The sequence below is a fragment of the Panicum hallii genome, chromosome 9, assembly GCF_002211085.1.
Source record: "Panicum hallii strain FIL2 chromosome 9, PHallii_v3.1, whole genome shotgun sequence".
Classification (NCBI taxonomy): Eukaryota; Viridiplantae; Streptophyta; class Magnoliopsida; order Poales; family Poaceae; genus Panicum; species Panicum hallii.
In genome coordinates, this window is record NC_038050.1 from 54705258 (window position 1) to 54729710 (window position 24453).

Here is a 24453-nt window from a genome sequence, read left to right on the forward strand (position 1 = left end):
TCGAACGAGTCCTCATTTGACGCTACTAGACGGTTTGGAGGACATTTGGCCCATGTTGCTATGAGTTGGGCTGGGCAGTTGCACATTCTCACAGCCCGTACCGGGCGTCGTGCGACTGCGAGCTGCCAGCGTGGCGGGGATGGCTGCGGCGGCCGGCGGCGGCGGAGGAGGCGGAGCTAAAGCGGCGGTGGCAGAGCAGATAGCGCAGGCGGTGCGATCCACCTCCAACCTCCTCCAGCTCATGGAGCAGTCCTCCCCCGCGCAGGTCTCTGGCCCCCTGTCTGTCCCTATCTCGTCCCTTCAACCTTGTTGTATGTTCCAAATTTGTATGATTTTATACCGGTTTGGTGATTAGAAGAAATAGTTTGCAAATTACTCATAGTTGGATGGAAATATGGGCCAATTTTTCTGACTTCTGTCTTCAGAACTAATGAGGTTAGAAATCTTATGATGGATTTGTTCATTGTTGAACTTGCGCTTAGGGCTTGGATCTCAACTGATTGCCCAATTCTTATGAAGAGGGGTTGAATGTTACCATTCTGCGTCTTACTACGTTCTACATTCAACTGGCATCAAATGAGCAGCGTGTGCTTTGATTGGCATTGAGAAACTTCCAGAACTGCTCTGAACTGTCCCTTCAGATGAAGCATCGTATATAGTGATAGATGGTTCGATTGCTTTCCTTCTAGTCCATCCATCATGAAGTAGAACCACTAGTCCACTTAACCCGGAATTGTTTCAGAGTTCTTCCGGATCCTGATCTTCTTGTGTGCCAACATATCTCGAGAAAAAAAAACTCTGGTGTTTGATTCATGCTGAATTCAAGAGCTTCAATAAATTTAAGAGATACTCATTGCTGTCAAGGTACAGGCAACGAGTTTCTCAAGCGGGATGATCATCATTAACGACTAACGAGGTATAATTTTGGTCTCAGGTTCACTTGGCCAAACTTCCCAAGAATCTCTTGGCAAAAGCATCATTTGCAAAGAACACAGAGCAGGTAAGAAGTGTAGCATTGGATGCCAAACTACTTGCTGTAAGTTAGCCAGTAACATTTTTGTCCTATTCTAGGTGCTACACCAACTTCCTCAAGTAATTTCTTCCTTGGATGCTTATATGGATAGGAGTTTGCAAAGGTGAGCTTCCCCACTTTATGGTGTATGCATATTATTCATTCTCTGCTCATTATAAATTTCACAATTTTATCTAAATTAGTCATGGAGCTTTTTTGTGCTGTATTTTATCATGTACAGATTGCAACCAATTAAGTTGAAGTTTATTTCTTCCTCTTTGTTAGGCCTCAGAAAGGGGTCACTTCACTTTTGCTCACAGCAATACAAGTTCCAAAAATCATTCCCCTAGAAGGTCAAGGATCATGCTGCAAGACAGGATGATGCAAATTTATTTGTGAACAAGAATATTGATTTCCAAGCTTCCAGCTTGCATCGAAATGACCGCACCAAAACACATTGGTCTAGGACACATCCCTCAGAAAACTTAAATCAAGTTTGTACGTTTCTGTAACACACATAATGGTTCTTCCAATATCCATCAATCTAAGCCTGAACTACAAAGAAGAGTTACACACATTGTTTAGATTCCAACCAACTAGGTTGAAGTTAATTTTGTTCCATATCACCTCTGATAAACTCCATTTTTTAAAAAAAATGCAGTGCATCGCAAATTAAGACTGTCACACAGCTCTTGTCCAACATGGAGAACACTCAGCTGAGATCCATCTTGCCTTCCTCTCAGATGAAGAAAGGTATCAAGAATACTGAACCTGAAGAACTCAGGGTTGAATGACATGTTCGCGGAGACGTAACCGGAGCCTTGTTTTCTCTGTCATTCTGATGAAGTTTGGGTACCTCGTTTTGGAGGTGACTTTAGAAGTAACTGGCAAAAGGATACATTGCCGCTTACTGTTTGTTCATTTGCTCAATTCGGCTCAGCAATGGTGTAACTACTCTTCAGGTGCCATGTGTTTGCTGCGCTTTCTGGGTCTCTAGGCTGTAGCAATCATGTTTTCATGTAATTGTATTAATTGCTTTTAGCAGAAAATTAAGTTGTATATTGAACTCCCCTTTCAGGATTAAGAAATTAAGCGATGAAATGTTTACTGTGGCACTGCTCTCTGAAGCATTATTGGATTTACCACGTGATGTAGCTACCTACCCTGCGTTAGATACCGTAACGCTTCGACCCCTCTCTATAAAAGGGGAGGGCAGGTCCCAATGACCCAATCATTTTCCATTCTCCTAGTGTCATGATGCTACTCTCGGCTTCAGTAGTAAGCTGCAGCAGGTAGAAATCAAGAAAGGAGCACCGATATAGATTCAGGAACGAGAGGCAACTGGGAAGAAGCGATGATCAACGTAGGGGTCGGCTAAGCACGATCAACGGATTGGATTGTTATAACCAAACTGCTATTGAATATGAGAATTCATCTCCTTTTTATTTTGAAACCTTTGTCTTAACAAGTTTGATGGTAGAGAATGTGCACCGTTCAACGTTGCACTTGAAAACTGCTAGAATACTGAGAATAATGATTATCTTTCAAAAATCAATTGTCCAATTAGCTCCTGTCGGTGTTTTACCGCCATACCTGGCGAGGGATACCCCCGAGGTGGTGAGTTTGCATGTAGTGTGCTGCCGAGATCAGGAACTCGAAGGCGCAAGGAACACAAGATTTAAACAGATTCGAGCCACCGAAAGTGTAATACCCTACATCCTGTGTGGTTTGTATTTCCTTAGGTGGTGATCTACTAGGTGATTCCCCGCTTGAAGGGGGTGTCAGATCCGGGCACACGGGACTGTGCATGTGGCGTAATTTTCTTAGGATAAGGAATGGGACATGGCACGCACCTTACATCTGTTGTAACTACTTATAGTCTAGTAGAACTACTACTACAGTAGTCAAACTAGTCGGATACAGTAGGGAACTAACAGAAAAGTATTCGGGTAGGACTCTAGGGCATGTATCCGACTAGAACTTCCATATAAACCTGTCCCCCCAGACTATATAAGGGTGGATAGGACCCCTCCAAAGAGAAATCACCTAGGAGATCACCGAGAGATACCCCGAGGTGGTGAGTTTGTAGGTAGGGTGTCGCCGAGATTAGAAAATTAAAGGTGCAAAGGAACACAAGATTTAGACAGGTTCGGACCACCGAGAGCATAATACCCTACTTTTCTGTATGGTTTATATTGCCTTTGATGGTGATTGTTCCCGAGGGGGTCCCTATCCGCCCTTATATAGTCTGGGGGACATGTTTACATTGAAGTTCTGGTCGGATACAAACCCAGAAATCCTACCCGAGTACTTCTCGGATAATTTCCTACCGTGTCCGACTAGTTTCACTAGTGTACGAGTAGTCCTATTGCATTACGAGTAGTTATAACAGATGTAGGGCGTGGGCCATGTCCCATCCTGTATCCTAAGAGAGCTGTGCCACGTGGACAGTTCCTTGCGCCCGGGTCTGACAAGCCCCTGAGCTCTTCGTAGCCGAGTACAGCAGGTGTTCGAGTACTTCTAAAGGCATCTTCGAGTTCTCCCGAACTTTGTCTTGAAGTTGTCCTTCGAGTACTTCCTTGGCTGCGTCTAGGCTGTGAGGTGCTCATGCCCCGAGTAGTTGTCCGGTCTTCATTATATGGGGTGCGATTAAACTCGCACTGCATATGGAGTAGCCCTCGAGTCTTAGGTTGGCTCGTAGAATTAGGCTGAGAGTTAATTTAATCTTAGGTCTCTTGTCCTTATCTTGTAGCACATTTGAAAAATAATTTAAAAAATAAGTCGCTGATAATACGTGTGCCGCAGCCCTCGAACCTTGAATCCAAATCCCCAAGTTTTGGATTAAAGAATTCAAAGAATCGTGGCATGCAGACGATAAAGATTTAATGGTGAAAATAAGCAAATTGGTGTAGTAAATTTAAAAACCTCTTTTTTGGGATGAATTTCCTGAAAATATGGTTAAACAAATAACATCCTAAAAACACCCAAAATTACTTCTCAAATCAATTTTTGTGCCCTAAGTCAATGACTAAATAAGTCCTCTAAGTAATAATTTGAAAAATTCCTTATTTCAGAATAAAATCCCTGAAATAATGATTAACATTAACCATATACCCAAAATAAATCTTAAAAAATCTCTTGAATCGGGTGTTATCGAGTAGTTGTACAGCGTCCAGCACGTAAACATGAGAGCTGTCCCTTGAGACACGCTGAGTGTCTTGTCCCATCAAGCCCCCGAGCCAGGAGCCAGACAATGAGTATAAAGTAGACATAGCAGAACGTTGGCACTAGCCCCAGAGCCCAGGCATTGGCCAAGTAGCCGCTGAGTCTTGAATAGTCGATGAAGCTATCTAGTCGGAATCGATCCCGACTATAATTGTAGTTAAGATGAGTAGTTGAAGTAGTCGAACAGATGTAGAACTAGTCATAAACTAGTAAACCTCTTGCCGTGAGAGCGAAGCCCCTTCACTAACACAGTGTAATAGTTAAAAACAAGCAATATGTTACTGGAAATAAGGGGGCGAGGCCCATTCAGCCAACTTGCGTGTAGTACTAGTCGTAAACTAGTAGAACGACGTTTTATTGGAAGTATGAAAGCATCTAGACCCCTAATTTAAGTTTTGGTAATTAATGACAACGGTTTGTGGATTAACAATTTTTTTTGAGATAATGAGTATAGGTTGATCCACGGATGAATGGGATTTAATTGTGAACATGTGGATTTTTGGAAGACAATGAGCAAAGCTTGGGCTCAAGGCAAAAGTATAAAATAGGTTCTTTTGAATTTTACCGGTCACAAGGTGTTTAGTGGATGAAAATTGACCGGATTTGTTGGATAGATAGCCGTACTATCAAGAGGGGTCATGCACTCGTGCTTGAAGTGTCTTTAGTGCCATTTTGCTCAAATTGTCTAGGTGCATGCATGAGGGCTAACAACGCTTTGTCATGTTTTGAAAAAGAACAAGTTAGAGAGCTGACTGCTCAAGGGCGGACGGTCCGCTACCGTTACAGAAGGTCTGGTGAAAATCTCATGTGGTTGGCGGACGGTCCGGCCCACGTGGGCGGACGGTCCGCCACTCTAACTCTCTTTATTCCAGAAAGGGTGTTCTCTGGTCGGGCTTATGATCTGCTCCGTGGACGGTCCGCCCTTGGGGCGCGGACGGTCCGCAGGCTATTTGATAAATTGAACCAGAGACATTGCTATCTCTGCTTGGTTTCAAGGATGGACTGCGGACGGTCCGCTCCTTGGGAGCGGACGGTCCGCTGGCTAATTTCTATGTTGTACCAGAGACTGGTTCGTCTCTGGTGTTGTGGAACTTTTAACTGCGGACGGTCCGCCGCTGGGGCACGGACGGTCCGCCAGGTCTGTAACGGCTAGTTCTGACATGCATTTAATGCACTCTATCTCTATGGCGTATAACGGCGGACGGTCCAGTTTTTGAAATCGGACGGTCCGCGATCTCGCAGAAAAGAGTGTAATGGCTAGTTTTTAATGGGATGTCTATATATACCCAATGCCCGGCCATTGGGTCACTCTCTTGGCCATTTGGACTGCATTCTTGATACAATAGAGCTAAGACATCCCTCTCTCACACACACTTGCTAAGGATTTGCATTTTTGAGAGTGTGAGTGCTTCCTAGTGCATTGCATCAAGAGTTTGAACTTTGTGGCACTAGGGAATCTTCAAACAAGGATCATTGGCTTGTTACTCTTGGGAGTTGCCGCTCCCTAGACGGCCTGGAGAAGGTGATTTCGTGGAGCTTCTTGAAGGAGATTGTTGAGGAGCCCCGATTTCGGTTGTGAAAGGTCTTGTGCTCACCTTGCCGGAGTGGTGAAGAGCAACTCTAGTGGAATCGAGGTGTGGAGCGGTTCCTTGGTTCAAGCCGGCTCAAGATCAAGAGGTTTTTGATAGAGGAGCGGTTGATTCTTGGAATCCACCTCAACGTGGATTAGGGGTGACCGGCAAGTCATCGACACCACGGGATAAATTTGTATGTCAAGCTTGGTTATCGCTCTTGCTCACTTTAATTGTTGTTTTACTTTGAGCAATTTACTCTATTAGAGCTTGAATTATATCTTATCACCCTAGGTTGCAAACCTTTCTAGAGGTAGTAGTAGCATGACATAGGGCTTTTTTTTTGTTACTAATTAAATTTCTCTAGTGTTGTTGGTTTTAGTTTTAAACCGCCTATTCACCCCCACTCTAGTCGGTGTTCTTGATCCTACAAAGTATAAGAGCAAGGCTCCTTCAGTAACCCAAGATACTAGTCGGAAACTAGTATTAGTTACTGGAAGTATGTAAGCAAGGCCCCTTCATTAACCCAGGATACTAGTTAGAAACTAGTAATTAATTACTGGAAGTATGGGAGCGAGGCCTCTTCGGCCAATTTGCGCGTGATACCAGTCATAAACTAGTAAAACGGAGCTGTACTGGAAGTATCAATCTCCAGGCACCAATAGAAGATGTCCCCAGTTGATCAAGGAAGAAAATGACCTTGATGCTCAATATTCCAAGAATTTAGTACCTCTTGGCCATCAAGGTACTGTAAGCGATAAGATCCAGAGCGATAAGATCTAGACCTGTAACCTTATGCACAATGAAAGGTCCTTCCCATCGTGAGCTAAACTTGTGTAGCCTGATATCATTCTGGATTCATCGAAGAATCATATCTCTAGCGTTGAAAGAGTATCGTTGAACGTTCCTGTCATGGTAACAATGAACTTCTTGTAAGTAGCGGGCCATATGGAATAATATATTGCATCGGATTTTCTTAGCTGAGTCAAGCTTGAGATATCTTGCAGTGTCAGCCTCGCCTTCTTTAAACATCTCCAGTCGTGGAAACTTCCACATCATGTCAGCTGGTAATATAGCTTCAGACCTGTATATGAGAAAGAAAGGTGATTGTCCTGTGGCTTTGCTTGGTTGTGTGCGAAGCCCCAAACTAATGATGAGATCTCATTGATCCACTTGCCTCCCTTTTTGCTGTTCTCATCATAGAGTCTTTTCTTCAATCCATCAAGCAAGTCGTTGGCGCGCTCAACCTGGCTATTGGCCTGCGGGTGAGCCACTGAAACATATTTAACTTTAATGGAACTGCGTTCACAGAAATCTCAAAACTGATGCGAGTGGAAATTGGATCCCAGATGTGTAACGATGGTGTTGGGGAAGACAAAACGATATAAGATGTCGCAGATAAAAGTAACCACTCGATCCGCCGAGAGCGTTGCGATTGGTTTATACTCGATCCACTTGGTAAACTTGTCGATGCCACTAACACGTGTGTGAAACCTTCTGCAGTTGTTAAGGTCCCTATCATGTCCAGGTCCCAGCATGCAAACGGCCATGAAGGTGGTACAGTGATGAGGTTATAAGCTGGAATATGAGGCTGTTTGCCAAAAAAATTGGCAGTTGGTACACCGGCGAACGAGTGCTTTGGCATCTGCCAAAGCAGTCGGCCAGTAGAAACCAGATCGAAACATCTTGCCGACTAGTGTGCGAGAACCCGCGTGATTCCCGCACACGCCTTCGTGAATCTCCTGGAGTATTTCATTGCCCTCCTCCATGCTGACACACTTCATGAGTATGCCTGATGCTGATCCACGCTTTGTACAGGTTACCCCTGACTAAAACATACCCTTTGCTGCGCCGTAGGATGCGAGTAGCTTCAGCGCTTTTTGGATCGACGCTGGGGGTAGTTTGTGCTTCTAGATGTAGTCGATGAAGGCCATCCTCCAGTCGACCTTGATTATCAAGACCTCTCGGTCGGGTTCCTTGATACCCTGAGCGATGGAACTTGAGTCTGGTGCCCTGATGGAAGGGTGATGCAGCTCGTGAATGAAAATTCTCGGTGGGAAAGTAGCTCGATCAGAACCCAGTTTGGAGAGCACATCCACGCCCACATTGTTGTCGCGAATCACATGGTGAATTTCCAACCCTGAGAACTTATTCTCGAGCTTGCGTATTTCCGTAACGTAGGCGTCCATGGTGTCCTTGGTGATGTCCCACTCCTTATTGATTTGTTGAACCACCAGTAAGGAGTCACCATAGACGAGTAGTCGCTTGATGCCCAGGGAGACTGCCAGGTGTAATCCGTACAATAATGCCTCGTATTCCGTTTCGTTGTTGGAGACCTCGAATAGTATTTGAAACACGTACTTGATCTGTTCTCCTCTCGGACTGATCAAAAGTACTCTCGCATCCCCACCACCGCCACTATTACAACAGATGTAGAGCGTGCACCATATTCTATCAATTATCCTAAAAAAAATATACTACGTGCACGGTACCGTGTACCCGGATCTGACAGCTCCTGCTCCTAAAAAAGACTGCAAGCTGTTGGCTACCTACACGAACTACATAATTCTACAAATTATCACCATATCTTGATTGCTTGAGCACTGGTTGCATGACAGATTTTTTTTGAAAGAAGTTGCATGACTGAGTCTCGTCCGAGTGCTCACCCCACGCACGGCGCCAGCCAGACCCTGGGGAAACGGAGAAAATTGGCGTACCCCGTGAGCCAGGCCTGAGGGCGCTATTTGCACCGTGTGTGCCAGGCCCATTTGCATCTCCTGGCAACCAATCACACGGAAACTACACGCGGAGGGCCTAGCTGCGGCAGAACCAGGGAACCCATCGCGCCTAGAAGTCCCCAGCCAATTGACCGAAGCACATGATTGAGGAACTTTCTATCCGTAAAAGGGGGCAATCTGACTAGCAGATCAAAACCCTTTTCCGCGACAAACCGTGTGTAATAATAACCCATTATGCACTAGTATTTTGGATAATCAAAATGCACCTTATATTTGAGAATTTAGGAGTACACTAACACCAGTGGCTCAAGGCAAACAGCCGACATGAAATTGACTTAGTACGCTGCGCAACAATTTGAAAATGTTTACTCCGCCGCCTCTTTTGCTTGATCCTATGTGCCTGTGGCCAAATCGAGGTCAATTTAATTAGGGACTTCCACAGTAAGAGAAGTACTTCCAATACAAAATGTAGAAATTTGACCCATTCCATTTCATAACCTCTGACTCAAATAACACTTCTTCTGTCTTTCAGAACACTGTAGGACCAAGTAACTGAAAGTAATAGAATGTAGTACTTCTTTATATATATATATATATATATATATATATATATATATATATATATAATCTGCGTCCAATGGAACACAATAGCTGCTCGTTGCAAGGCAAACTGCTCATTGTAAGAAGTACTACATTCTATTACTTTCAGTTACTTGGTCCTATAGTTCCTTTTGTACCAAAATACGAAGTAAATTAAATTGGAACATTAGAGTGCAATAAGAAAGTACTTTTTGTATGAGCCTAAGTAAGTATACATGCCGGTGCGCTGCTAGAGGTTATACTTGCACGAGCACCTAACTTTTCTGATAATTTTATTTGCTTCGGAATCAATTTTGGTAGTTGGATTTCTATTTCTAGTTAGACGGACTGATCCCTTTCATGTACCTGAAATAATTTGAGTCTGGGAGCGATACATGGCAAGATCCACATGTCGAGATAGACCAAAAGTCAAAAATAAATGAAAGATATGGTTCTCTCTTTAGAAATAAGAAATAAGTAAAGATGAAGAGATTTGGCCGGTTGCATTTAATGATCTACTCATTCAAATAATAGGTGCATAGCCCATCTCTATATATGATTCATGCACCAAGAGAGGGCAAGGGAGCCTAGCCACATCGCCGGCCGATCGGACGGTCTAGATGGTGCATATCCTCGTCATTTTGTAAAAAAGTCTTCAAACTTTAGAGAAATCAACCTGCAGTCCGATGACCTCTCTTATCTAATTTTGCGAAAAAATCTGTAACTTTTCTCAAAATAAACCTGTAGTCCAACCTTCTCGATTCAGAAAAAATTGCAAAGAAAAACTTAAATTTTAATAAAATCAACCCGCCTTCCTGGTCCTCTCTCAGGGGATTTTTTGAAAATCCCTTAGATTTTAATTAAATCAAACCACAACGCATTCCCGTTACTTCTACATAAGCAACATTATACACCAAAACACGTTGAAATCAAAAGTTGATCAATATAGAATTTGAAAAAAAATCAAAACTACAACTTCATTATAGAGCAAATGCTTTCGCAATTCATTTACACAAATGCTTGCATGTGATCTATCGTACCTACAATATGCACACCAAAACATCTTCAAATTAAAAAGCGTTCAATACAAAAGTTGCTTAGAATTTCAAAATCAACAATTGTATTATATAGTAGAATTTTAAATTCAAAGTGCTTTTACAATTCATCCGCATAAATGTTTACGAAAGATCCATTCTACCTACGATTTGGACACTGAAACATCTTTACGTCAAAAAGTTTTGAATACGAAAATTGCTCAAAATTTCAAAATCTAAAGCTTTTCTACACAACAAATTTTTAAAATTAATGATAACCAAAAACACTAAATATAAGAAAAAGGATAGTTCCATTTCCATACCAAAAATAATATCCTACTTAAATAGTACCATTATGACAATAAAGAGTCCAAAATATATACAATTATAGCAATGGGCTGCAGACCATAATACCTACACATATAATAATTATTACTTTGTACATGAACTACTTAAGTTTGTATCAACTAGAATCCAGCAACACGAAATACGGACCCTGCGCAGGCAAAGTCGCGCGCTTTTCTAGTTTTTAGGGATTGACCGCGTCCTAAGTGAGGTGAATTAGGGCTTATGAAACTAGTTCCTCCTGAAACATCACACGATAAATCTATATCATTTTCTATCTAAACGTTAGAAGTGTTTAAGACAAGCTCATTAACTTCTATTTATGATCTGTAAATTATGGAAACTTGATTGATTGCCTTCAATAACCTTTGAAACAGTATCTACCCCTTTCAAGCTCAAATAAACCGCTTTTGCGCATATAATCAACTCCGTACTTGTACTACTCACTGCCAGTGCTTCATACTTTAAGCTGTATCATTGGTATACCACGTGACAAAGAAATAATTTATGGTGCAATAATAAAAGTACTCTTGAACTCTTTACGTCAGCGGGTCAGCCCCCTATAACATCAGCATCGTACATTGAATGCGGAGAGATTCTTACCTGTCCCTCGGGATCCAGCTGGCCAGGCAAAGGCAACTTAATATCTTACTACCCGGACCTAAGATTAGGAAGGATTGCAATTCTTGGGAAGAAACTTACCAAAGATTTTTACTTGCCCCAAGTTTGTGCTACTCTATACATTGGAAAAATAAAATTCATAGAATTCAAAAGAAAAGCATGTAGTAAGTTACTCTCTACTAGAACATTGCTACTTCCTGACATTCTTTTAGTACTTCACTAAGCAGCTTCACGACACCTAAAATCATTGTTGATCAGCACAAAACAAAATTTTATTACCTACAGTACCATATGTATGCTTCTAGAAATATATTGTTCACTTTTAAATTTATTACCCTTCAGTATCAATGCACTAATTATCCTAGGAAGCTACATGTAAATTTTATTGCAATTATTTATAGAACCCCATGCACAGCATATACATACAAAATCGAGAGTTCTACCTTACAAGTTATGGCATGGTGAAAGGAAGTCAACTTTGAACATGGAACGGGAGTTTTTTTCTTTTCTATATGAATTTAAAACGATGCAAGTAGTCTTACAGGTACAAGTCAGTAGTCTATATGCGACGCAATTGCAGGGTTCCCTAGTTAACGTTGCATTTGGAGGCTATAAATAACACCTAGTAGCAACAACGAATGCGTCAGCCATACCATAGAGCACCACCAGTTGAAAAGCTTTCCCACCTCAGTAGATCAGATCCACCTCTTGTCTACTCTCCAACACCAAATACTATGGCTTTCAGCAGTGCCACTGCTCTTAAGGCCACTGTTGCTGCCATATTCATGGTCGTGGCTATGTCCTCGATGGGGAAGCCAGCAGCAGCAGCAGGGACATCTTGCCGCGAACGCCATTGCATCTCAGAGTGCCCTTCCAAGTGTCAAGCGAAAGCTGATAGCAGCTGCTCGGGATTGAAGTACGGCGGCTCTCAATATTGCCTCATGAGCTGCTTGGACGTCTGCAAAAGTTCATGCAAGTCCGCGTGCAATAGCGGCGATCCTATGTGCCCTTCTGGAGGGACAGAGGCATGCGATCCCACCTGCACAACTAAATGTGACAATCACTGCAATGACCAGGAGAGACCTAATTACCGGCCTTGCCTTTCAGCAGTCTTCCAAGGGTGCAAGAACAGCTGCGAAGAAGGCTGCAAGGGTGGAAACTAAATCACGGGCTGAACTAATGCATGCTTCTATAGTGGATGGGCTTATGGATACGCCTCTACTCTCTACTAGTAATTGATGTGTGTGTTTTGTTAATCTTCCTTCGGCATTGCATTTGGTAGCAGTCGTCAAGCATGTTTACTTTTCGCCGTCCTTGCATGCATCTATGTTGGGTTCACTTGTTACCATGTAAGAGTCCCGCGTGCCATATGGCATGTGGCCATGTTGTCGTTGTAAGCTTGCACGTTTTGCTTTTACGTCAAAACAAACACACCAGAAAAAAAAACGACGCACACCAAAGGTTGGTTGTGGCGTCGCCAAACACCGATCCTATCTTAGTTCCAAGAGTGGCTGTGTACACCTTTTTGGGTGTTTTTGTGTGTATAAAGTGTTGGTGATTTCAATTCTTGGCTCTAGTGCTATAGCTGTTGGACTATGGGCGAGCTTTTGGATACAAGAGAGAATAATTTGATCAAAAACGGAGGGATGGCTATAAGTTAACTTGCCATTTTATTTCATTTCTCTCCCCTAAATTAATTAAGTGATATGTTACAGTTGGTTTTAGCAAATTTTTGATCAACCATTACCTGAAATACATATATACGGTATCAGTACTTAGCCTCCATGATCCTACAGGCACCTAGTGATGATTCTCAACGTGAATACATGAGACCACTTCGACTACCCCAGAAGATAGTGAGTCGAGGTTGCTACTGGTCTAGCCCAGGACTCAGATTCGCATCCGGTCAAGATCTGTGGTGCGTCAATGCACGTGGTGGTGAGGCCCAGTGGAGAGCGAGCTAATCCGGCCAGACACGGTTATTTGAACCGGATGGCTCAAGCGCCGAGGGCACGGTGTCCACCCGTAGCCCTGCTTCATTTGAAATGCACGTAAGCAAATTTGCCTAATTTAGCGAATTGAGCGTATTTCAGCTGGTAAGATTTTTTTAGCGGAACCCGCCAATTCAAATTTAAGTCCTCAGTTTGGCACGATGCTCATATTTTTTCTATATTTACTTTAGGATTTAACCGTGTTATTTTTTCCGTGGTCAATCTCAAGATTGGCCAACTCATTCGTTTAGAAGTGCTCATTGGAGTAGTGCTATATACGTGTATCCATAGAGATGACTATGCTTGCGTTTATATAAGGGCATTTGTGTTCTTATCCCTACTTTGAAGTGTAATTGTGATTTTGCCTTTATTTTTTTAACTTTGTAATTTTACCCTTTACTATTCACAAGTCAATGCGATTTTAACCCTAGTCAAGGATCAAAACAGGGGCAAATACACAAAAATCAAGAGCAAAATCGCAAAGACTTGTGAAAAATAAAGAGCAAAATCACACAGTTGAAAAATGAGGGTAAAACTGTAATTGCATTTCAAAGCAGGAGCAAGAACCCAAAAGAAACCTTTATTTAAACGTATGCGCATGTACTATGTTATTACTAAACCTTTATTTAAGTGTTAGGTGCAGTTTTACTTACACGTCTTAGTAACCCCATGTGAGATGCCTTCCATAAATACAAAGTTTACATGCTCACTTGGTGTTGCGTGGCTCCATAAAAATAAGCAAATGCCGCCTTCACAGTTTTGCTTTAGGAAGAGACTCTAGTTCCCTTTTATGCAGCTGTGCACCAGCATCCGTCATCCATATCAACCTCAGACGAGAACCACAATATGACAGATGGGGAAAAATGGATGGCGTCATGAAAATCGAGGGATAGTAAAATGGTCGGTGGCACGGAAATGGGCGGTGTCGAGGAAGAAGCATCAACTGCTGCTTTCTTAAGGGTGCGCCTGAGCTCGGGAGGATACAGATTTCATTGGGCCAACCCAACAACCCAATACCCAATCTGTCAAAAATAGCGTAATTATCCTATAGAGCCATGTAGCCAACCCACTGTCTTGTTGCCATGCCAGCTTGGGTTTATGCTTTGGGTAATTGGGTAACCCAAAATTTCTCTACGCTTCCCGTAAGGGCACGCGTCTCCGTCAGCTTCCTCCACTGGTGTGCGTTTCTCGCAGCTCACCGATGGTCTCGACTTTAGCTGTAGCCGCATAGGCCGAGCTTGGGGTCAGTGGACTGGCCGAAGCGTCGTCGCCGCGTTAGAGACCGCCGCATGGAGCTCCGCCAGATCGCACAGTTCAGACTTTTGCTTGGTTACTTAGTTTTTGAGCGCCCTTCCAATTCATGGTTGCCAGATTTTGATTCCTTGTATCATTCTCATCATTCTCCTGCTGCGCGATTTACCACTGATTTGGGCCAATTTGCTTCTTGTTGATGTGCCATAACTTCTTGTTCCTCGTACCAGTTAACTTGTTGTCCCTCGATTCCTCGACTTGACGTGATTGTTTCATGCATCTTGATTTCGATGAGACTATGCAGCCTTTATTTGTTCACGGAACACAGATTTCTGTACTCTCTCTCTCTGTTTTCTCGATGTGTCGCATGCGGCGACGCCTCCAAGCACCTGCTTCATCCCGTCGAGGAGGCCGCCGACCCTGATGAGCAGCAACTAGGGTCCTCGGATTTGGTCTGAAATGTTGGGCCTCTTTGGCCCGGTCCACGGACGTGCTCCGATTGGGCCTGGGCCTTCAAGCCCATGATGTCATCTAGGGTTTCGTTTCCCACCGTTCTGGTCTGTCTATAAAGCGAAGGGCGCAGTCAATCTCTTCCCTCACCGCCGTCGCGCACGCGGTCCCTTCCCTTCCGGTGCTGATCTCGCTTCTTCCTCCTCGTCCTCCTTGCTTTCTTTTCTCCTTGTTTTTGTTTGGTTTTCGATTTGAGCCCTGTTATCAGGGGATGATGAGAGGAAAGGTATCTTGGCGATGAGGAAAGAAAACCGTGTGCCGGAGGCGTCCGCCGGACGCCGGTGTCGGTTGCACAAATCCTCTAAGAAGTTCTGAGCCACTTGTTTTACCCTTTATCTTCTCCCCTCAGATCTAGATTTGCTTCATCGTTTTCGTCCCCTCCCTTGTTTTTACTTGCTATTGACTCGGTTTTGTTCTTGGCTATGTTCTTCTTGGATCTTGTTTTCGTGGGGCGTGCTCTGGTTAAATGTTGATGCGAGGTGATGATGCATGTATGAAAGTCTGTCAATCCCCTGATGTCACAAAGTGATGACTCCTCATACATCCCGACAGGCTCTGATCGCATCTGCTTCCACTCTGCATGCTGGTCTCTTTCTGAATTTGGATCTGATTCATTCGTTCGCTGTTTAACTGCTTGGGCTTTCTACCTCGGATTTGATTTCATGATTGTACCTTTTTAATCAGCTGAGCATTCTGATTGTTTTTAATTCTCTTGTGAACGTGGTTATGATGATTCCAATGTCTGTTCAGATTTAACCTTTTTTCTTCTTAAGTTCGAAATCATTGTGATGCATGCAAATCTCGGTAACCGGAGGCTGTTTGCGGCCTCGGTTCATTTTGGTGCACTATAAATACTGTATGAACAATGTTAACAAATTCTGCGGGACAGAAATGGCCTTGCTGGACCCGAGAGAATCCGTTAGCATATATTGCGTGTTCTTAAACTTGTTAGCACCACTGGCGGAGTTCCAAGCAGGCGTCAACCAGGGATGAACTGAATGATATGAGAACACTGACCAGGTCGGCTTGTTCTCCCGTTGCCCCCCAAACCTAAACAATTCAGATGCCTTATTTTATTGCAGAAAAATTCAACAGTCTGATCTTTCAAGAAACATTGTTGTCGAGGACTGTAAACTAATGATTCTCATCACGGTGACTGGGTGAAGCGAGCCTATTTGAGTTATAAGAGCCCTAGTGCAGCTTAGAAAACGATCGAGTTCTCAAAGTAGAGTCAATGCGAAGCGATGAAAGAAACCTACACACTCTCAGGAGAAGCACTAGCTGCTGTATTACATGAATTGAAACATGAAGAAGTATCATCCTGGACCTAATTGGCCCATGGCAAATAAGCACATCGAAGTCAGACAGTTCTACAAGAGCAGGACATGAACCAATTAATGGGTTAATATAGCAGCGTATATACAGACAGATTTAAGATCCCTGATAGCTTGTCATGAGAAAAGTTGCTTTTGAGTAGACATTGTTCTCAAAAGGGTAATTGTGAATCATAATTAGCAGGCCCCTGATCTCATCGAAAGATTATCAGCGAAATGGCAATCACTTTGTTCTCCGGATGAAATGCCTTCCATTTTGTTTATGTTGAAACATAATAATATATAGTACCAGAAGTGCTGATGCCGTCAAATACATTCTATTTAAGCTTGACCTTAAAAGGTTCAACTGAAGTATCACTCTTTTATAACATTAACTACAATTGAATATCCAAATAACCAAGACACGCCGTTTCACATATGCACATTCTAATATGAAGCAACATGTCGCATAGTCTGTAATAGTACTAACTGAATTGTCCATACTTCATACCAAACCACAATACTAAGTACATGTGTTGTCCATACCAATATCAATTACAAAATGGATGGTAGCGACAAGAGACACAAATAGATGGAATACTTGTCATATGATGGGAATGAGAAGCACATGGAAAGAAGCAAACGACTTTCCACTCTAATTAATTGGGAGGTGAAGCTTGCCAAGCGTGCGAGCAACCTGAAGTACATGTGGTTCTAGTTTGGATATCTCTAGTCCATGGGGAAGAAGGATGGGCAAGCATCGACCTGACTGAGCGAATGGAAAGACTAGGGGGCTGTTTGGAGTGCCGCCTAACCCGCCACAACGTGCCTAACTTGTGGCGCTCAAAACGGCCGCCACACCTGTGGCGGAAAAAGTGTGGCGCGCCGTGGCGGGTTAGGCGGCATTTCCAATGATCGTAGGCACTTGTAGGCAGAAGCAAAATGCATGCTAAGGGCACTTCTATATGGTTCCCTACCTAGCTATCCCTAAACAAAGTGAGCAAAGTCAGTCTTGCGCGAGAAGGCTTCAAACTTCATGCTGTGGTAAGCACTGGACTCACGGATGGACGCAATGCAACTCAACGCTGGTGACATTCGAATGTTGCCGCCGCTGCACCGGCAAAGTTGAGAGACTGATCAGATTCGGGCGTCTTGCGGAAATCAACAGGACTACACCTCCAAGGCTTGGCCATGTAATCTAGAAGCAAATTTATGATATCGTACCTGTAGCAAAATTTGTGTTACCGAGGGAAACGGACGCTTGTATCAGATAACAACATTACATTCTGATACTTACTTATGTGGTCATAGCATTGGTCATTCTTTCACCAACTGAATGCTTCTATCGATCAGAACCAAAAGCTCTCACCCTACACGGCCAGCAGGTGGAATACTACGCTAGTACCGTTGAGCAACATGACCTCTCCTCTCCACCTCCTGTAAATCTGAGGCACGTGTCACTACTCATACTGTCAACCGTTAAAAATGAGGCTATGTGTATGTTAACTCAGATGTTTTAGATTTCCTCTCCTTTTCATTTTATTTTTCAAAATGTAGACAACCTCAGGCAGAATGCCCTAAGTTTGAAGCATATTCTTGCCTTGCTAAATTACTACGGCCTCAGTTACAGTAGTAGTACTCACAAAACCCAACAATTTTTTTTCCTATAACTTGTTTTGGTTCAAACTTGAAACATAATAAGCATGTATCGTTATGAAAAAATATTAACAGTGTCAAATGTCAACATCTGTTTGTAAGTTCCATCAAAAACACTTTTAAGGATATGAGTATACAAATTCTCAATAATTCAACCATACACTAGAAACCAGAAAGTCACCCGCTTTAATAGTAGCATCGAGTAACCGGAAATATTAAGGGGCATTTGTATTCCTATCCCTACTTTGAAGAGTAATTGTGAAAAGTAAGGGGCAAAATCATAAAATAAAAAAATAAGGGCAAAACCACAATTACACTTTAAAGTAGGGGCAAGAACAAAAAAAAAAAATCAAAGTCCCAGCTAACCACCACATATATCTCCTTACGTGCGTAGGGCATCGAGCAACAGGGTCGAGCAAGGCGCTTTGTCAATTCACTTTCACCACATTTCGCAGTCCATATCAAAACCCATACAACAATGGAAAAGGCTGATATAGGAGGTAATCCTAGGTGCTAGAGGAGCATAATATTGGATGATTGGGAGTAGGAGGCGCCTGGGAAGATCAGACAACTTTAGATGGACCATCCGCTGCCTTGTATCTTGATTGTTGAAGAGACGACAGGCGACGGTTTCCCATGTGGTGTATCCTGAAGAGGACGACATGCTAATGTTTGACTGTGACTGAACTAAGTTGCCATGCATGGTACTCAATGTGCTAGACAAAACCGATATTGAGCAAGAAATCGATATGCATTGTCTGTAATGCTGTGAGCAAGGTAGCGATGCAGACTAAAATATATAGAATGCGACAATGATATGAACTATATTGCTTCAATGCTATAAATGACAACTAGGAGTAAACTGATTTTAAAAACTCATCCTTTTGTAATTTATTACTGTGTACCAGTATGTAGGTACTAAATTCAAATAATTTTCATGTTTATCTTCTGAAGACAAATGGTTGTAAGGATGTAAAGACTATAAGCATGATTATGCCTAAGGCTGGAACTAGTTCAATTTTTCTTTCAAAAAAAAGGGAAAAACTTGTATGATTCTCTATCTTTGAACTATGTGAGCCAGCAAAACTTTTGAACATGGTAATTTCCTACGGCAAATCAACCAACTGCTGGATGATGGATGGATGCACCGCCTTTTGCTGGTGATGGCTTGATCTGAAGGTTGTGGCCCCTGTTGACAATGGGCCTTGGCTTCATGAGGCTGTCCTCTGTAGTAACCAGGTTAAACTCAGCAAAGGAAACAAATTGCAGCGCACCTCTATACATGTACACTGTCTGTGTTTTACCGCCATGCCCACCGAGGGATACCCCCGAGGTGGTGAGTTTGTAGGTATGGTATCGCCGAGATCAGGAACTCGAAAGTGCAAAGGAACACAAGATTTAGACTGGTTTGGGCCGCCGAGAGCGTAATATCCTACGTCCTGTGTGGTTTGTATTGACTTTGATGATGATTCCTCCTAAGAGGGTCACTGTCCACCCTTATATAGTCTGGGAGGATAGGTTTACATGGAAGTCCTAGTCGGGTACAAGTCCAGGAGTCCTACCCGAGTACTTCTCGGGTAGTTTCCTATCGTATCCGACTAGTTTCACTATTATACGAGTAATCCTACTGCATTATGAGTAGTTACAACAGATGTAGGGCTTGGACCATATCCCATCCGTATTCTAAGAGAGGTGTGCCACGTGGACAATCCTGTGTGTCCGGGTCTAACATACACCACTTTTGCAAATTTTTTAGTGAGATTTCTATGTGTGCGAGAGCTTAAGATGTTCTAGGTTTGTCTTTTTTCTAAACCCTAGAACCAATTATCCTCATGCACCACAGAAACCTACTCCCTCCTTTTTTTACATGTCACATTAGCTTTGTTCTAAATCAAACTTATCCAACATTGACCAAGTTTATAGAAAAATATAACAGCATCTACAATACCAAAATTGTTTTATTGAATCCGTTATGAAATATGTTTTATAGTGCATATATTTGGTATGTTGCTACATTTTTCTATAAATTTGGTTAAAGTTGGATACATTTGACTTAGGTCAAACTTAATGTGACATATAAAAAAAATAGAGAGAGTAAATATGAAATATTAGTAAGCATGCAGTGTATCTCCTTTTGATTCAGTTTTGTTGGAACACGAGTATCAAGAAGTACAATGCACTCAAATCTCAGCAACCTTTTTTAAGCTCAATCAAAACACATTGATTATATTGTACACCTCCCAAAACCTCACTCTTTTATGATACCGGGTGGCCATGAATGAATGCCAAACTAAACTCGACACAAGTCTCACCGATAAGGCACTATATACAAGGTTGCAGATTGTACATACCAATATCAAAAAGATATATAGCGATGGCAAAAATATTACATGATGATAATAGAGAAACACCTGGCACACAGGCTTAGGTTTGGGAGACACCAGAAGATCATGTGACAATTGGTTGCTCTTGACATCTTCGGCAACCGGAGAAGTACTAGCCGGTGACGAATTGCTCTTCTGATCTCACCTTGGAGCAGCAGCTGCAATGATGAAACAAGCCTGCGTTGCACGCCTAGAGTTTGCACCACATGTTTTGATTTGTTAATATGCGAGGATGAAGAAGCAACCACTTCACATCATATTCCTAAATTTATATCAACAAGTAGCATGTCACGGCAGCAAACAACAAACAAAAATGGACGGAGACAAAACATACGGAGGCGGCGAGGAATAATTAACTAGCATAGGCACGTCTGAAAATCATTTTTTACCAAAAAAGATAAATATATGTTCAAGCGGATTAAAACGCTTTTTTACAGTTGAAAATAAATCTGCCACTGGAGTGATATATAAGAGTCCAATTTTGACTCGTAGATCTTAATTGGAGCTGACATGCCTCTTAGAGGCTTGAGTACGTTGAGGATCTTTGATTACAAAAGAAAAATGGAATGGTTAACCCGCTGGTTTGGTTTCTGGAGTATAGTTCGTGTGAGACCTTTGGGGAGGGGGCAGGAGTTTGCTAAAACGTTGCACTCTCGCTCTGTTACCTACAGTCCTGGAGAAAAAGAGTCTGATTTTGGTTACACAATTAATGGATAAATATAACTAGTACCCTGTTTCGCATGTATAAAAATGACATATCAGTCCAACTTGTAGTGCAGAGGGCACGCTGTTAATAGTGGCCACACATATGAAAGCAATGGAATGCAGTAATGATTAGTATCATCAGAACATAGTGCTGGAGGCTTTCTTTCAACAAAAAAAAAGTCCGGGCAGTCGGCATGGGAGACTTCAGGAAAGCAGCAGCCCACCGTTTACCTCTTCTATCCCTTCTAGCAATCTAGCTGATGCCCTATTTGTTTGAGCTTGTATTACTACCTTTTGGAATATCCAAAAATCATATGCTCTCGGAAACTAAAAGCAAAAAAGCTCATAGCAGGATGATTCTGCCTTTTGCCTTTTGAGATAATTTGACTTTTGGAAGTCCCAAAAGCTAATGATTCAAAAATATCTAGAAGCGCAAATAAACAAGACCTCAAGCAGATCCGTTGTACATGTATACATCATTTGTCATGATATTAGTGAGACTTGTGTATGTTCAGATGTTCGTGATTTGGGCCTTGCTAGGGTACTCCATTACCTCCTAAGACCAACTCCATCAGTGTTACCTTTCCGGCTGCCCATTTTGAGGGAAAAGGACGTGGGACCCACCTCATGTCTCCCAGGCGCTCGCATCCCTCCCCCATCTGTTGCTCTCCCGCCACCCCGACGAGCACCGCCACCCCGACGAGCAGTAGCAGCAGCAGCTCCGCGGCGCCGGTCCTCTTCCCCGGCCCGCGTCGTCCTCCTCCTCCGACGAGCAGTAGCAGTAGCAGCCGCGGCTCCGTGGCCCGCGTCCTCTTCCTCCTCCGACGAGCAGCAGCAACAGCAGCCGCGGCTAGATCCGGCACTCGCTCGACCTCGGCCACCCCGACGCGCCCCTCATCCTCGCCGACCTTGCTCCAGATCCGGCGACCTCGCTTCAGATCCGGCGACCTCGCCATGTACTGCCTCCTCCCTAAGCTCCTCCGCGCGCCATACCGCGTCGTCCTCCTCGTCCTCGGCTGGCTCCAACGGCAAGCGGGACCCGCTTCCGCGTGTCGCTACGGGATTGGGCAGCCGCGGATGGGGGAGAGGGAGGGCACCCGTAGGAATGGGGGAGACGTTGGGGGATCTGCTGGAGAGGTGAATAGGACCAAAAGTCCTATATTTTGGGGTAAAGTGTGGGATAGGGGACATTGCTGGAGTTGGTCTAAGGAGGTAATACCTCAAAAGAATCACAGACGTCGATTTTTAAAGCAGATTAGATATTTAAATAATAAAAATAATATGAAAAGAGAAAATTACGTCGATCTGGTTCTTCCCCGAATGGGCGCTGAGTCGCCGGCAAATGCGACCGCCCCGCAGGGCCACCCGTCGCCCACCGGTGTCCACAAGCGCTACGACGCCTGCTCCATCTGGACTTTCCCTAAACAGAAAAGAAAGGAACAGGAAAGGGTCAGAGAAGGAATTGACCTAGATCACTCAGATGGTGATGAAGAAGATTCTGACGATGGAAATGAGGTTATTGTGCTGCAGCCAACAAGAGTATCTCAGTCTAATACCTCTAGAGCTGTAGCAGGTGATGTCACAGTTGAGAAATTCTACAAGGCTTGTACTATAGAAGAATCTGTTCAAAGGGGATCTAATGTGAGCCAAAAAGTTCAAACAAAGCTAACAACTCAGAAAAGAGAAGAGAGGAGGGATAGAGCTTGTGAGTATATATGCCAATTTTTCTATGAAGCTAGTATTTGTTAGATATATATGTATAGCCGGCTGTACATTGCCTTGTATAGGTGATTGATAAACTTTCTAGTTTAGGAAATTGCATCCTTGTACACAGAGCCTCTTGGCTATATATATGAAAGGTCACCACCTCCATTGGGTACGTGGTGTTTTCCTATTCTATCTCTCTACATGGTATCACGAGTCTGGGTTTTCCTTGATTCTCTCCACCTTCCGCTCAACTCCTGACCGCGCCGTGTGCTCCCCGCACAGGCGCCCACCCACCGGCGCCGCCATCTCTCTGGCCGCGCATCCCTTCCCTCCCGCGCCATCATGTCGACGGACTCAACCCAGTCCTCGACGACCTCTCCTCCCATCGGCGCGACCTCCCCTGCTTCTGGCTTCGCGACTAGCGGCGCCATCTTCATCAACCCCTATGCCTCTGTCTCCGTCAAAGCCCACGTGCCGATCACCCTCGAGTTGAAGAACCCTAACTTCACTAGGTGGTCCGCCTACTTCCACGACATGTGCAGGAAATTTGGTCTTCTGCGGCACCTCGACGGCCCCTCCCCCATTGCCAGTCAGCCCGTTGATCCCGCCTGGGAAGAGGCAGATTGCTGCGTCCGTAGCTGGATCTACGGATCCGTTGCGGAGGCCGTCCTCGACATGACCATGGATGGCATCACCAAGACGGCCCGCACGCTGTGAACCGCCATCGTCGCCCTGTTCCAGGCGAACAAGGCACCACGGGCCATCTTCCTGAGTCATGAATTCCATTCGTTGACTCAGGGGGACTCCACAATCGACGACTACTGCCACCGCGTGAAGACCACCGCCGACAAGCTGCGCGACGTCGACCAGCCCGTCTCCGAGTCGACCCTTGTCTTCAATCTGCTCCGCGGATTGAACAAGGAATTCTCCAACACCGCCGACAACATCGCCGCCAACAACCTCTCCTTCTCCTACGCTCGCGACCAGCTCCTCCTCAAGGAACTGCGCCTCGCGAACGAGATCAAGGTTGCGGCGGCCACGGCACTGGTCGCTGGCTCTACTCCCTCCTGTGGCACCTCTGGCTGCCGCTCCTCCTCCTCCTCGAGTGGCGGACAGCAGCAGCAGTAGCCACAGCGCCCACGCAACAACAGGAAGGGCAGCAAGAAATCCGGCGGCGGCTACGGCGGCGGCGGCGGCGGCCGGCGGCAACAACCACTACGGCAGCGGTGGCGGCCAGCAACAGCGCGGCCCAGCACTCCTGCCCGAGCCTTGGGTCTGCAAGTCCTCGGGCGGGCAGTTCTGGAACATCTCCCCCGGCGGTAACACTGGCGGCGGGCATCCCTAGGGCTCCCAGCAAGGCATCCTGGGCTCGGCTCCTCCGCAGCAGGCCCACACCGCCTTTGCCCCGCTGCACGTCTCGCCCCCGCCACTGCACAACCCGTCGCCAACTCCCTCTTGGGATCATGCCGGGCTGATCGCCGCCCTCCAGCAGATGTCGATGCAAGGCGGCTCTCCATGGGTGGTGGACTCAGGAGCTTCCTCCCACATGTCTTCATCGGATGGTATATTGCTCCAACACCTTCCCAGATCTATTTCTTCAGTTTTGGTAGGCAATGGTTCTAGTACCCTAGTAACTCCATTTTATCCACCAAAATGTCAAACTTTGCTCTCAATAATGTCCTTGTCATCCCTTCCATAGTTCAGAATTTACTTTCTGTTCGTCAATTCACCCGCGACAATCATTGCTCTATAGAGTTTGACGCTCTCGGTTTTTCTGTAAGGACCTTTCGACGGGGCGCGTGATGCTTCGC

The 24453-nt window shown here is 44.3% G+C and overlaps 2 protein-coding genes and 2 non-coding genes across 5 annotated transcripts; all 4 read left to right on the top strand.

Moving 5' to 3' along the window:
- The first annotated feature begins 42 nt into the window (after nucleotides 1-42).
- On the top strand, nucleotides 43-2127 carry LOC112874183 (tobamovirus multiplication protein 2B). Of its 2 annotated transcripts, XM_025937378.1 has the most exons (5): nucleotides 43-265; nucleotides 935-1000; nucleotides 1072-1136; nucleotides 1298-1365; nucleotides 1674-2127. In XM_025937378.1, exons 1-5 carry the CDS (start codon nucleotides 140-142, stop codon nucleotides 1730-1732), a joined length of 384 nt encoding a protein of 127 aa, XP_025793163.1. In that variant the 5' UTR covers nucleotides 43-139; the 3' UTR covers nucleotides 1733-2127. The 2 variants fall into 2 exon arrangements, with proteins under 2 accessions (XP_025793163.1, XP_025793162.1); XM_025937377.1 differs by lacking the exon at nucleotides 1298-1365 and having other exon boundaries at nucleotides 49-265.
- A 12982-nt stretch (nucleotides 2128-15109) lies between these two features.
- LOC112878373 lies at nucleotides 15110-15196 on the top strand. The gene has a single exon (XR_003225703.1). It is a non-coding gene; the product is annotated as a small nucleolar RNA U61 (small nucleolar RNA).
- Nucleotides 15197-15351: 155 nt separating this feature from the next.
- Nucleotides 15352-15440, top strand: LOC112878382. Its single transcript, XR_003225711.1, has one exon. It is a non-coding gene; the product is annotated as a small nucleolar RNA snoR14 (small nucleolar RNA).
- Nucleotides 15441-22984: 7544 nt separating this feature from the next.
- On the top strand, nucleotides 22985-23770 carry LOC112873153. The gene is made up of 2 exons (XM_025936171.1): nucleotides 22985-23344; nucleotides 23441-23770. Exons 1-2 carry the CDS (start codon nucleotides 22985-22987, stop codon nucleotides 23768-23770), a joined length of 690 nt encoding a protein of 229 aa, XP_025791956.1.
- The last annotated feature ends 683 nt before the right edge of the window (nucleotides 23771-24453 follow it).

What these genes read in the sequence shown, in the direction of transcription:
- LOC112874183 (XM_025937377.1), top strand. Translation starts at nt 140, where the DNA reads ATGGCTGCGGCGGCCGGCGGCGGCGGAGGAGGCGGAGCTAAAGCGGCG. An exon ending in AGCAGTCCTCCCCCGCGCAG is followed by an intron (nt 266 to 934) that starts GTCTCTGGCCCC and finishes TTTTGGTCTCAG; the next exon opens with GTTCACTTGGCCAAACTTCC. An exon ending in ATGGATAGGAGTTTGCAAAG is followed by an intron (nt 1,137 to 1,673) that starts GTGAGCTTCCCC and finishes AAAAAAATGCAG; the next exon opens with TGCATCGCAAATTAAGACTG.
- LOC112873153 (XM_025936171.1), top strand. Translation starts at nt 22,985, where the DNA reads ATGTCGACGGACTCAACCCAGTCCTCGACGACCTCTCCTCCCATCGGC. An exon ending in TGGATGGCATCACCAAGACG is followed by an intron (nt 23,345 to 23,440) that starts GCCCGCACGCTG and finishes TCGTTGACTCAG; the next exon opens with GGGGACTCCACAATCGACGA.